This window comes from Microtus oregoni, unplaced genomic scaffold (assembly GCF_018167655.1).
Source record: "Microtus oregoni isolate MIOR12 unplaced genomic scaffold, Mior012 000134F_ref0000037, whole genome shotgun sequence".
In the NCBI taxonomy this organism is placed as follows: Eukaryota; Metazoa; Chordata; class Mammalia; order Rodentia; family Cricetidae; genus Microtus; species Microtus oregoni.
In genome coordinates this window covers 1247195-1258297 of record NW_024544778.1, presented here as the reverse complement: position 1 = coordinate 1258297, position 11103 = coordinate 1247195, and the positions used below count along the sequence as shown (strand labels likewise).

General features: G+C 48.6%; 2 protein-coding genes across 2 annotated transcripts; both read left to right on the top strand.

Annotated features, from left to right (window-relative positions):
- Positions 1–1321: 1321 nt before the first annotated feature.
- On the top strand, positions 1322–2293 carry LOC121444582 (testis-expressed protein 19.2-like). The gene is made up of 2 exons (XM_041646415.1): positions 1322–1524; positions 1591–2293. Exons 1-2 carry the CDS (start codon positions 1322–1324, stop codon positions 2291–2293), a joined length of 906 nt encoding a protein of 301 aa, XP_041502349.1.
- Positions 2294–8199: 5906 nt separating this feature from the next.
- Positions 8200–9147, top strand: LOC121444599 (testis-expressed protein 19.2-like). Its single transcript, XM_041646459.1, has one exon. The coding sequence runs from the start codon at positions 8200–8202 to the stop codon at positions 9145–9147; it is 948 nt and encodes a 315-aa protein (XP_041502393.1).
- The last annotated feature ends 1956 nt before the right edge of the window (positions 9148–11103 follow it).

Below are 11103 nucleotides of genomic sequence, written 5' to 3'. Positions count from 1 at the left end.
TGGGGAGGACAGAGTGCCAATGGACAAATGTAGGGACAGTGACCTGGTCCCACAGGCCCTGTGCTGATGGGGGCATGTCATGATACCTGTACCTAACCTGGGGATGTCCAGACTAGACAGTGAGCACCTGCTTGCAGTGAAGACACCCAGAGTGCTGCTCCCAGATTTAAACAAAGAGATGCCAGTGAAGGGCAAACTCAAGAGAAAGGCCACTGGGAATCCTGTATTCTCTGTCTGATTTTTCTAGAAGTCCCAAAAGAATTACAAATAAACTCCAGAAAAATCCCTTCAAAGGTTGTTTAAGAAAGAAAAGACCTGGGGGGGGGGAGGGGGAATGTATTTAAAACTCAGTTGAGGGTCCAGTGAGCAGTTTCACAAGTTTTCAAGAACTTTTCTTAAAGAGATGGGGAAGAAGGAATCCTCTTTTCCAAACAAGGGAAGCCGCAGGCTCAGGCCTTCGTGTGCCTCAAAGGAACAGTGACCCAGGGACATAGGGCACCTCAAGGCTGCCTACAGGAGGCAGAGGGACACTTGGGTGCGAGCTGGGAGGCAGCGCATGCGTCCTGTGAGCGGGCGCCACAACATATGCACACCTGGGGAGAGGAGACCAGGGTGACTCAGTGCCTTAGCTTCCTGCATTTTGGGGCTCGAGGAAGACAAGTAAATAACTCGAGCATCATGGGTGTTGGCCCTTTATTAGGTCCTGGTGCTGTAGTGGGGCGAGCCTTGGTTCAGTCAGTGTCCATTGGTAGGCTGACTGGAAGCTCAGCCAGGAAGGCAGGAAGGGAAGGGGCTGAGGGGTGGTGGGAACTGGATTGATGGGATGGCCTGCATGGAGAGGGTAGATATTGGTCTGGGTGGGCCTCCTTCATTGGCTGGCCATGCCCATGTGTGAGGTTGTGGTCAGGAGCCCAGAGGAAGCTGCTGTACCTGGGTCTGTGGTTAAATGCTTCCCCAATCCGTTCAAGTGAACAGTGAGAACCAGGGCACCTGACCCCAGCTCTCCTCCCTTCAGTGAGCTCAGCAGTCAGCCTCCAGGGGGCGCCAGACATTACAGCAAGTGTGAATCTGGAGAAGTTTCTGGAATCACAAGACTGTTCACTTCTCCAAGGAGGGAGCCATTGAATTGGCACCAAGTTCTCCCACCAATAATACCCCAGAGCCCACACTACCCTACAGCCCATACTGCACCCCATTTTCTCCCGTTTCTCCTATTCTCGGCTTTTCCCGCCTCTCCCTAGCATCAAGCGGTCTCCAGATCCTGAGAACATCAATCAAGTCTTCCTCTCTCTGGACCATCAGCTGCAGGTAGTTTTTTGCCATGTGTCCCCTAGTCAACGTTCGCCGTGGGGCCAAGGGCATGTCCCGCCTCTATGCGGAATGGCTATACCAGCTTGTCCACGGAGAAGAGATGAAGACCTGCTTTGCTTGCTACAAGGCAGCTTTCCATACTAATAGAATATTGCTGGAGATGGTTTACTGGGAAGAGGAACCGATACAGGATGAGTCCCAGGCGCTCTCAGAGTCAGGATTCAAGCCAGAGGAAAAGTCTAAGCCTGAAGATGAATCTCAACCCAAGGAAGAATCTAGGCCAGAGGAGCGGTCAGGGCAAATCTGTGCAGAAGGTCAAGGACATATGTCTGATGCCGTCAGTGACCAATCAAGTTCTGGCTCTCCGAGTCCAGGCTCTGTAGGGACAGAGCTGGAACCTGAGGAAGCTGTACCCCTGGACCCCGGCGCTGAGATTGATGAGTGGATGCAGGCCCTTCGCTGGAAATTAGGTAACTTCTGTCCCTGCCCCCACCAGTGCACCATCCCCACTCTGTCCTTGTGGGATATTTTCAGTGTGGACCCATCTCCTGAGCAAGCTGTATTGTTAGAGTTGAGCCCCCTTTGGCCAATGGAAAAGGTAGTAGAAACGTGGTTGAGAAAACTGGATTTCAACTTGGTGTTGTCTGGCTCTGGTACCGTCTGCTACTTGCTGTCAATGACTCCTTTATGGGTCGTGATGACCCAAGTCAATCGCTGGCAGGTGTTGCTGGACCCTGATGCCTATTTGCTGGCCCACCTAGAGACTGGACCTCAAAAGCAGACCCTGAACCGCTGGAGGCTGAGCATCCTGGAGTCCTCATGGCTGGGGATAGAGCTGGTGCCTGCTGACTGCACCCTGCGGAAGGGAGGCTTCAAGGTGCACTCCTACCTGCCCTGGCAGAGTGACACCCCAGAGGTCTGGACCAGGGAGCCAGGGGAGAGGCTGCTTGTCAAAGATATTCAGAAGCTGAGGGACCTTTGAGCTTCCTCTCCTGATCCTTCTTTTTGACTCCAGAATATCGGAGGCACTGATCCTTAGGCAGCCCCCATTGCACCAGATCCCTGGGAATATGAAGAGCCAGTGATTGCCTGTTCTGAGCCTCAGGGGAACGGTTGGTCCAGAATTTTAGGGGCGCATCTGGGACAGTCTAGAGGCTTTGTGACCTCATAGGGATGTCTGGCATGTTACAGCAGGAGTTTAGCTGGGCCCAGCTGACTGTTCAGTGAAGGTGAGGACTAGGTTTATGTTAGGTGGGTGTTCTGTATCGGGTGTCCTGGGTGACTAGTCAGAGCTCTTGTCCACTATAGGCATGGCCTCCTAGGCTCTGAATGACCTGGTGTTTGCAGTAGTTAGACCCTGTCTTAGGGGGTCAAGATACCAGATTTCAGGCTTAACTGTACAGTGTACTTATACTGTTTAATTTTATTTTCTCCTTTCGCTGTTTCTGTTGAATAAAGTTGGTGTTTTAAATTTTATTATTTGATGTGGATGGTTTTCCCTACACATGGTGTCTTCATACCTGGTACTGCAGCAACCAGAAGAGGCCCTGGAGCCTGTGGTTACCCAGTTATTGGGTAGCTAACTCTCCCTTCCAAACTGGGTCTGTCCCATCTGTGGTTCGCCCTCTCTCCCTCCTGGTGAAGCATCCATCACAGCAAATGCTTTGTTGTTTCGTCTTCATTATTTAATTTTACTTTTATTATTGTGTGTGTTTGAGATTGTGGGTGCACACACGCCACAGTTCACGTGTGGAGGTCAGAGGACAACTTTCAGGAGTTCACTGGATCGCTCAGGTCATCAGGTAGAGATTTTACCTATCGAGCCTTCTCAGTGGTCCTTCAACTCCCCAAACCCCCCTTTTTATGCAGACTCTTTTTGGGTAGATTTTGTATTGTTTTGTTTTCTTTTGTTAAACAGGGTTACTGTGTCTTTTTGGAGCCAATCCTGGAACTTGCTCAGTAGACCAGAATGGCCTTGAACTCCAGAGACCTGGGTGCCTGCTTCAAGGAGTCCAGAATTTTTTGGGTTGAGAAGGATGGGGAGAAAGGGTTTGTCTGGCTCACACTTCCACATTGCTGTTCATCACTGAAGGAAGTCAGGACATGAACTCAAACAAGACTGGAACTGAAGGCAGGTAACACTCTCAACAGCTGAACCACATTCTCTATCCTCACAATCATTAACAAAGAAAAAGAGCAGAAAACTATTAACAGTCACACCTGTGTAACAACCTGCACAGGTAAGAAGGTCATGCACCAGAGAACACTTCAAAGCATCAGGACATAAAATGTGGAGATAAACCCACCTATGGTTTGCACTGGGAAAACATCCCATGTCAATTGCAGATGATGTGTGAGCCTGCAGCCTCCTGATTACTCAGTCAATGAGGAAAGAGGGGGAGAAACCACCTTGCAGGGTTATAAATGCAGGGCACACTCCACCCTGAAAACCCCATCCACGTGTGTGCACACAGCAGGGGCTTCCTCCTGCCCACGGATTTCCCACAGACCACACCCAAACACCTGTTTTCTCAGAAATCCTTTATTTAGTGGGAAATAGAGTTAAAGCGCAGATAAACAGCAGCAATGGTCTGCGCGTGTCATGTTCAGAAGAGGAAAAGGGAAGTCTGTGTTAGAATTGGCTAGGCTGCAGTAGAGTATTTGGATTGGGCATGTCAATCAGGTGAACCAAACGGGCCTTTAGCCTGCTGGACTTCTGTCCTCATCCTCAGGAAGGATTGTGGCATAGGAAAGTATCCATTACGGGAACAGGCCTTGCTGCTAGCCTTGGGGATGTAATCTAACAGGTTTGTTTAGCTAAAGCAGAGAAGGACAAGGCCTGCTACAGCCGTGTTTGCCACACTTGCACTGGACAGAATCCGTTCAAAAAGTTTATAAATTACTGTGCTTAAGAGAACTGTAAAGCCAAATTAGAATGGAAATGTTAAGGACTGTCTAGTATTCTTTTTGTAATTACCTGTTCTTGAACTATTTTAACAGAACTGTTCTTTATGCAAGTTAATATAGGTCACCATGTGGCACAAATTCTAATTGTCTTAATAATAAAAACCCAAAGGAGAGGGCGGGGGATGGGGAGTGAGGGGAGGGGAGGGAAGTGGAAATTTTCAATAAAAAAATAAAATAAAAACCCAGAGTCAGATATTGAGGTAAATGTAGAAAGAACAGGAACATAAAGAAGCCAGTCACTAAAAAAGAGACTTTTACCTCTACCAAATCCTTATACTGAAGGGGGAAAGATTATGTCTCTAACAAATCCTCAATCTGAATGTTCAGATTGAAAGCCCTGAGTTCCTGTCTCCTCCCACCTTATGTTCCTCTCTCTGCCCATCCATATCACTCCTGTCTCCACCTCCCTGGTGCCGGGATTAAAGTCATGTGAAACCAAGTGCTGGGCTCAAATGTGTGACTCTGTTTCTCTTTCTGACTGATTCACTATTGTGTAGAGAGGAGCACCCTTTAACTCCCAGAGACCCATCTGCCTCTGTCTCCAGGGTGCTGGGATCAAAGGTGTGAGCCACCACAGCCTGGCCTCTATAGCCAAGTAGTGTGGCTAGCTCCCCACTCTGATCTTCAGGCATGCATTATTTGTTAGATCTTAAACAAAATATCACATCATGAGGTTAACTGCTGATTTTGCTTCTGTAAAAGAGAGCTTGTATTACTCAAGATGACGTTCGGCTTATCTGTAAATAAATGTAGATCATAGATGTCAGCCTGGCTCCTCTAGGTGGCGTTCTAGCAAGGGTGGTTCCAACAATTTGTAGGGGACTCTTTGCTCTCAGGAGCCCTGGTGAAATCTCCATGACACTGTAGCCATTTCCTCTCAAGCCAGAGGAGAAGCACTTCCTCTGTGGTCTAGCAGAGAGACTGCTGGGATATGATTAGTGCCAAAATACAAAGACACGATTGGCTAAAACAAAAACCCTCATTTGCATGTGAGGCACACTATGAGTGGTTGAAACACACACTTTCATTAGCAGGTGAGATAAGCTATGATCAGCGCAAACCCCATTCTCTGGCTAAATTAACAGGTTGTTCAAGCTTATAAGAAGCATTATGGTATAGCCTATTGTGTGACTCTTTTGATACTGCAGTATTGGGGCCAATAAAAGGCTGCTCTGTCTCTGTCTCTCTCTCTCTCTCTTTCTGAAATAGGGTCTCACTATTCTAGCCCTGGTTGACCTGGAACTTGCAATGTAGACCAGCCTTGTCTCAAAGAAAGAGACCCAGTCATGACTTCCAAATTATGGAACTAAAGGCATGTACTTCTATGTTCAACCTATAAATTTATTTATTAATATGTATATTTAGGTATGTTTGCATGCTTAAACGTAGGTGTTCACATATCTGATCAGATGCCAGAAGACAACATCAGGTGTATTCATCATTCTCCATGGTCTGGTTTGACACCAGGTCTCTTTCTGAATATGGACCTTGCTGATTCCAGCAGACATGAACTCCTGGGATCCTTCTGTCTTTGCCCTCTGCGCCACAGTGTTGGCATTACAAGCACTTGCCACCACGCTCAGGATTTTTTTGCATGGGTTCTGGGGAGCAATGGTTGCAAATCAAATGCTTTACCTCCTGAGTCATCTCCCCAGAATTTTGAAGGACCTTGCAAATGATCGTTTCTTATCTACTTTAGTAGTGCGGGCTGAGTTGGTAACATGAGGAAAGCAGCCCAGAAGTGGGGGCATGGCAGCAGTGGTATGTTAACTTCTTTTTGGTTGCTGAGATGAAATATCATGACCAATGTAACTCACAGTAGAAAAAAAAAGTTTCTATTATACACCAGATTGACAGAGGAGAAGGCAATGGGGCGGGGTAGGATGAACAGGAAGGCGAGAGACACATCTCTAGCTACAAACATGGAAATGAGAGAGCAAACTGAAGCAGGTGGGGTTAAGAACTCTCAAAATCTCAAAGGCCACCAGCAATGACATACTTCCTCCAGTAAGCATGCATCCCCATAAACATCCCCAAAGCAGCCCCACCAACTTGAAATCAAGTATTCAAATACACAATAATATGGGGGACATTGTCATTTAAACCCCACAGGTCTTGACAGTTGAACAGTAAGGCCCAAAGGCGAGAGCAAGGAGAGACAGCTGGCTAGTTGAAGCTGAAGAGGAGACAGCTGAGCAGTTCAAGAGCTCACAGACACAAGGTTGATAAGGGAGAGGGGCGAGGAGGAGGAGAGAAGACCACACCGGGCCTGTGAAGAGTTCCAGGTATCTGTCAAGCTCACAACTGAACATAGCAGCTTTCCTTGTCAAACTCCCAGAGAGCAGCACAGTATTCTTCAGGAGGTGAGTGGATAAACAGAGGTCTATCCAGTTAATGGAATATTACCGAACCCTGGAGTGAAACTAGCTTCCTGCTGCCCCGGGGAAAGCTAGCTGTATGTTCCCAAGGGACGAAACTGAGATAGTTTCTTGTTGCTTGTGACCAGCATGTGCCATTTTGGATAGGCCAAACATTGCAGAATGCATGTCATCGATTCTAGTTCATGGTAATAACAGAGTGCCAAGGGCCACATGTAGAGACAGTGAAATGGTGCCATGGACCTGTGGTGGCAGGTGCATGTCATCATCCCCATGTCCTAACCTGGGCAATGTCCAGAGTAGACAGTGGGCACCTGCTTGCAGTGAAGACACCCACAGTGCTGCTCCCAGATTTAAACAAACAGATCTCAGGGAAGAGCAAACTCAAGAGAGAGGACAATGGGATCCCCGTATTCTCTCCCTGATTTTTCATGGAATCCCAAAACCCTTACAAATAAACTCCAAAAAGAATTTCTTCAAGAGTTGTTTCAGAAAGAAAAGACCTGGAGAGGGAAAAATATGTTTAAAACTCAGTCAAGGGCCTAGTTAACAGTTTCACCTGTATTGAAGAATTTTTTCTAAAGAGATGGGGAAAAAGGCATCCTCTTATCCAAACAAGAGAAGCCACAGGTCCAGGTCTTCATGTCCCTCGAAGGGATAGTGACCCAGGGACATAGGGCACCCCAAGGCTGCCTAGAGGAGGCAGAGGGACTCTTGGGTGTGATCAGGGAAGCAGCACATGCGTCCTGTGAGCGGGCGCCACAACATATACACACCTGGGGAGAGGGGACCAGGGTGACTCAGTGCCTTAGCTTTCTGCATTTTGGGGCTCAAGGAAGACATGTAAATGAGCTGGAGCATTATGGGTATTGGCCCTTTATGAGGTCCTGGTGTTGTGGTGGGGCAAGCCTTCAGTCAGTCAGTGTCAATTAGTAGGCTGACTGGGAGCTGAGCCAGGAAGCCAAGGAAGGGAAGGGCTGAAGGCATGGTGAGTGGGGACTGGTTGTGTGGGATCGCCTGCACCGAGAGGGTGGATATTGTTCTGGGTTGGCCTCCTTCACTGGGTGGCCTCACCCACGTGTGAAGTTGGGGGTCATGAGCCCTGAGGAAGCTGCTGTACCTGGGTCTGTGGTTAAGCAGTTCCCCAATCTGTTCAAGGTGAACAGTGAGAAGCAGGGGACCAGACCCCAGCTCTCCTCCCTTCTGGGATCTCAGCATCCTGCTCAGCAGGGGGCACCAAGCCTCATTCTTTCTTTGCCTTTCTAGCCTTTCAGACATTGGAGCAAGTGTGAAGCTGGAGAAGTTTCTGGAATCTCAAGACTGTCCACTTCTCCAAGGAGGGAGCCATTGAATTGGCACCCAGATCTTGCGCTACTTCCCCATAGCTTGGAGCCCAAAATACCCGAGACCCCCTACTGCACCCCATTTTCTCCTATTCTCAGCTTTTCCCGCCTGGCCCCAGCATCACATGGTCTCCAGAGACTGAAACCATCAATCAAGTCTTCCTCTCTCCGTCCATCAGCTACAGGCAGGCTGTTTGGCCATGTGTCCCCCAGTCAACGTAGGCCGTGGGGCCAAGGGCATGTCCTGCCTCTATGCGGAATGGCTATACCAGCTTGTCCATGGAGACCAGATGAAGATCTGCTTTGCTTGCTTCAAGGCAGCTTTCCATGCAAATAGAAGATTGCTGGAGATGGAATACTTGGAAGGGCTACCGTTGCAGGATAAGTCCCAGGAACTGTCAGAGGAAGAATCTCAGCCTGAAGATTCTGAGGAAGAATCTGGGCCAGAGGAGTGGTCAGGGCATATCTGTGCAGGATGTCTAGAACATCTGTCTGATAGCATCAGTGGTCATTCAAGTCCTGGCTTTCTGAGTCCAGGCTCTGTAGGGTCAAATCTGGAGCCTGAGGAAGCTGTACCCCTGGACCCAGGCCCCGAGGATACTGACTGGAATCAGCCCCTTCCCTGGAGATTAGGTAGCTTCTATCCCTGCCCCCACCAGTGCATTATCCCCCCTCTGTCCTTGTGGGATGTTTTCAATGTGGACCCATATCCTGAGCAACCTGTATTGTTGGAGTTGAGCCCCCTCTGGCCCATGCACAGTGGAGTAGAATCGTGGTTGGCAAAACTGGATTTCAACTTGATGTTGTATGGCTGGGGTACCGCTTGCTACTTACGGTCAATGACTCCTTTATGGGCTGTGAGAACCCAGGTCAATCGCTGGCAGGTGTTGCTGGACCCTAAAAGCTTGTTGCGGGCCCACCTGGAGACTGTACCTCGAAAGCTGGACCTGGAACGCTATAGACTGAGCATCCTGGAGTACTCACACTCAGGGCTGGGGTTAGAGCTCGTGCCTGCTGACTTCACCCTGCGGAAGGGCGGCTTCAAGGTGCACTCCTACCTGCCCTGGCACACGGACACCCCAGAGGAATGGAGCTGGGAGCCAGAAGAGAGATTGTTTGTCGATGATATTTTTATTCTGGATGACTGACATCTTCCTCTCCTGAGCCTTCCTTTCTGACTCCCGAATATCTGAGGCACTGATACTTAGGCATCCCCATTGCCCCAAGTCCCCTGGGAATATGAAGATTCAGTGATTGCCTGTTCTAAGCCGCAGGGAACTGTTGGTCCAGAATTTTAGGGGAGCATCTGAAACAGTCTAGGGACTTCGGGACCTCAGAGGGAAGTCTGGCATGTTACAGCAGGAGTTTAGCTGGGCCCAGCTGACTGTTCAGTGTTTGGAAGGTGAGGACTAGCTATATGTGTAGGTGGGGTGTTCTGTATCTGGTGTCCTGAGTGACTAGTCACAGTCTTGTCCACTCTGTGCATGTCCTCTGAGGTGACCTTGCGTGTGCTGTAGTTAGATCCTGTCTTAGGGTCATGAGACCGGGTTCCAGGGCTAACTGTATGGAGTATTTATGCTGTTTGATTTTATTCATGCCTCTTTCACTGTCTCTGTTAATAAAGTTGGTGTCATATATTTTATTATTTGACGTGGATGGTTTTCTCTTCACATGGTGTCCTCATACCTGGTATTGTAGCAGCCAGAAGAGGGCATCAGATCTCCTGAGGCTGGAGTTATTGAGAATTTTGTTTTTCTTGTTTTTTTTTTTTTTTTTGGTTTTTCGAGACAGGGTTTCATTGTGGCTTTGGAGCCTGTCCTGGAACTAGCTCTGTAGACCAGGTTGGTCTCGAACTCACAGAGATCCGCCTGCCTCCCGAGTGCTGGGATTAAAGGCGTGCGCCATCATCGCCGGGCTCTTTTTTTTTTTTTATTAAATATTTCCATCTCCTTCCCTCCTCCCATTTCCCTCCTGTTCCCCCCACTCACCCTCTCCTCTTCCCCTCCAGTCCAAAGAGAGGGCTGGGTACCCTGCCCTGTGGGAAGTCCAAGGCCCTCCCCCCTCCATCCAGGTCTAGGAAGGTGTGCATCCAAACAGACTAGGATCCCCAAAAGCCAGTACATGGAGTAGAATCAAATGTCAGTGCCATTATCATTGGCTTCTCAGTCAGCCCCCATTTTCAGCCACATTCAGAGAGTCTGGTTTAATCACATGCTCATTCAGACCCAGTCCAGCTGGCCTTGGTGAGCTCCCATTAGATCAGTCACATTGTCTCAGTGGGCGGACGCACCCCTCGCGGTCATGACTTCTTTGGCCATGTTCTCCCTCCTTCTGCTCTTCATTTGGACCTTGGGAGCTCAGTCCAGTTCCAACGTGGGTCTCTGTCTCTATTTCCATCCATTGCCGGATGAAGGTTCTATGGTGATATTCAAGATAGTCATCAGTGTGGCTATGGGAGAAGGCCAGTTCAGGCACCCTCTCCGCTGATGCCCAAGGACATAGCTGGAGACATCACCTTAAACACCTGGGAACCCCTCTAGAGCCGAGTCTCTTGCCAACCCTAAAATGGCTTCCTTAATTAAGATATCTTCTTCGGTGCTCCCATATTCACCCTTCGTCCATCTCAACCATCCCATTCCCTCAAGCTTTCCCCAATCCTCCCCTTTTCCGTGCTCTTTCCCCCTCTCCCTTTAACCCACCCCACCCCCATGCTCCCCACTTTTGCCTGGCGATCTTGTCTACTTCCAATATCCAGGAGGATAAATATATGTTTTTCTTTGTGTTCACCTTATTTAGCTTCTCTATGATCACGAACTATAGGCTCAATGTCCTTTGTTTATGGCTAGAATCTGCTTATGAGTGAGTACATATCATATTCCTCTTTTTAGGTCTGGGTTATCTCACTCAGAAAAGTGTTTTCTATTTCCATCCATTTGCATGCAAAATTCAAGATGCCATTGTTTTTGACTACTGAGTAAAACTCTAAAGTGTATGTGTGCCACACCTTCTTTATCCATTCTTCCATGGAGGGGCACCTAGGTTGTTTCCAGGTTCTGGCTATACAAATAGTACTGCTATGAACATATTTGAACAAATGCTTTTAT

Coding starts and splice junctions, on each gene's coding strand:
- LOC121444599 (XM_041646459.1), top strand. CDS start 8,200: ATGTGTCCCCCAGTCAACGTAGGCCGTGGGGCCAAGGGCATGTCCTGC.
- LOC121444582 (XM_041646415.1), top strand. CDS start 1,322: ATGTGTCCCCTAGTCAACGTTCGCCGTGGGGCCAAGGGCATGTCCCGC. Junction 1,525..1,590: donor GAGTCCCAGGCGCTCTCAGA/GTCAGGATTCAA, acceptor GGAAGAATCTAG/GCCAGAGGAGCGGTCAGGGC.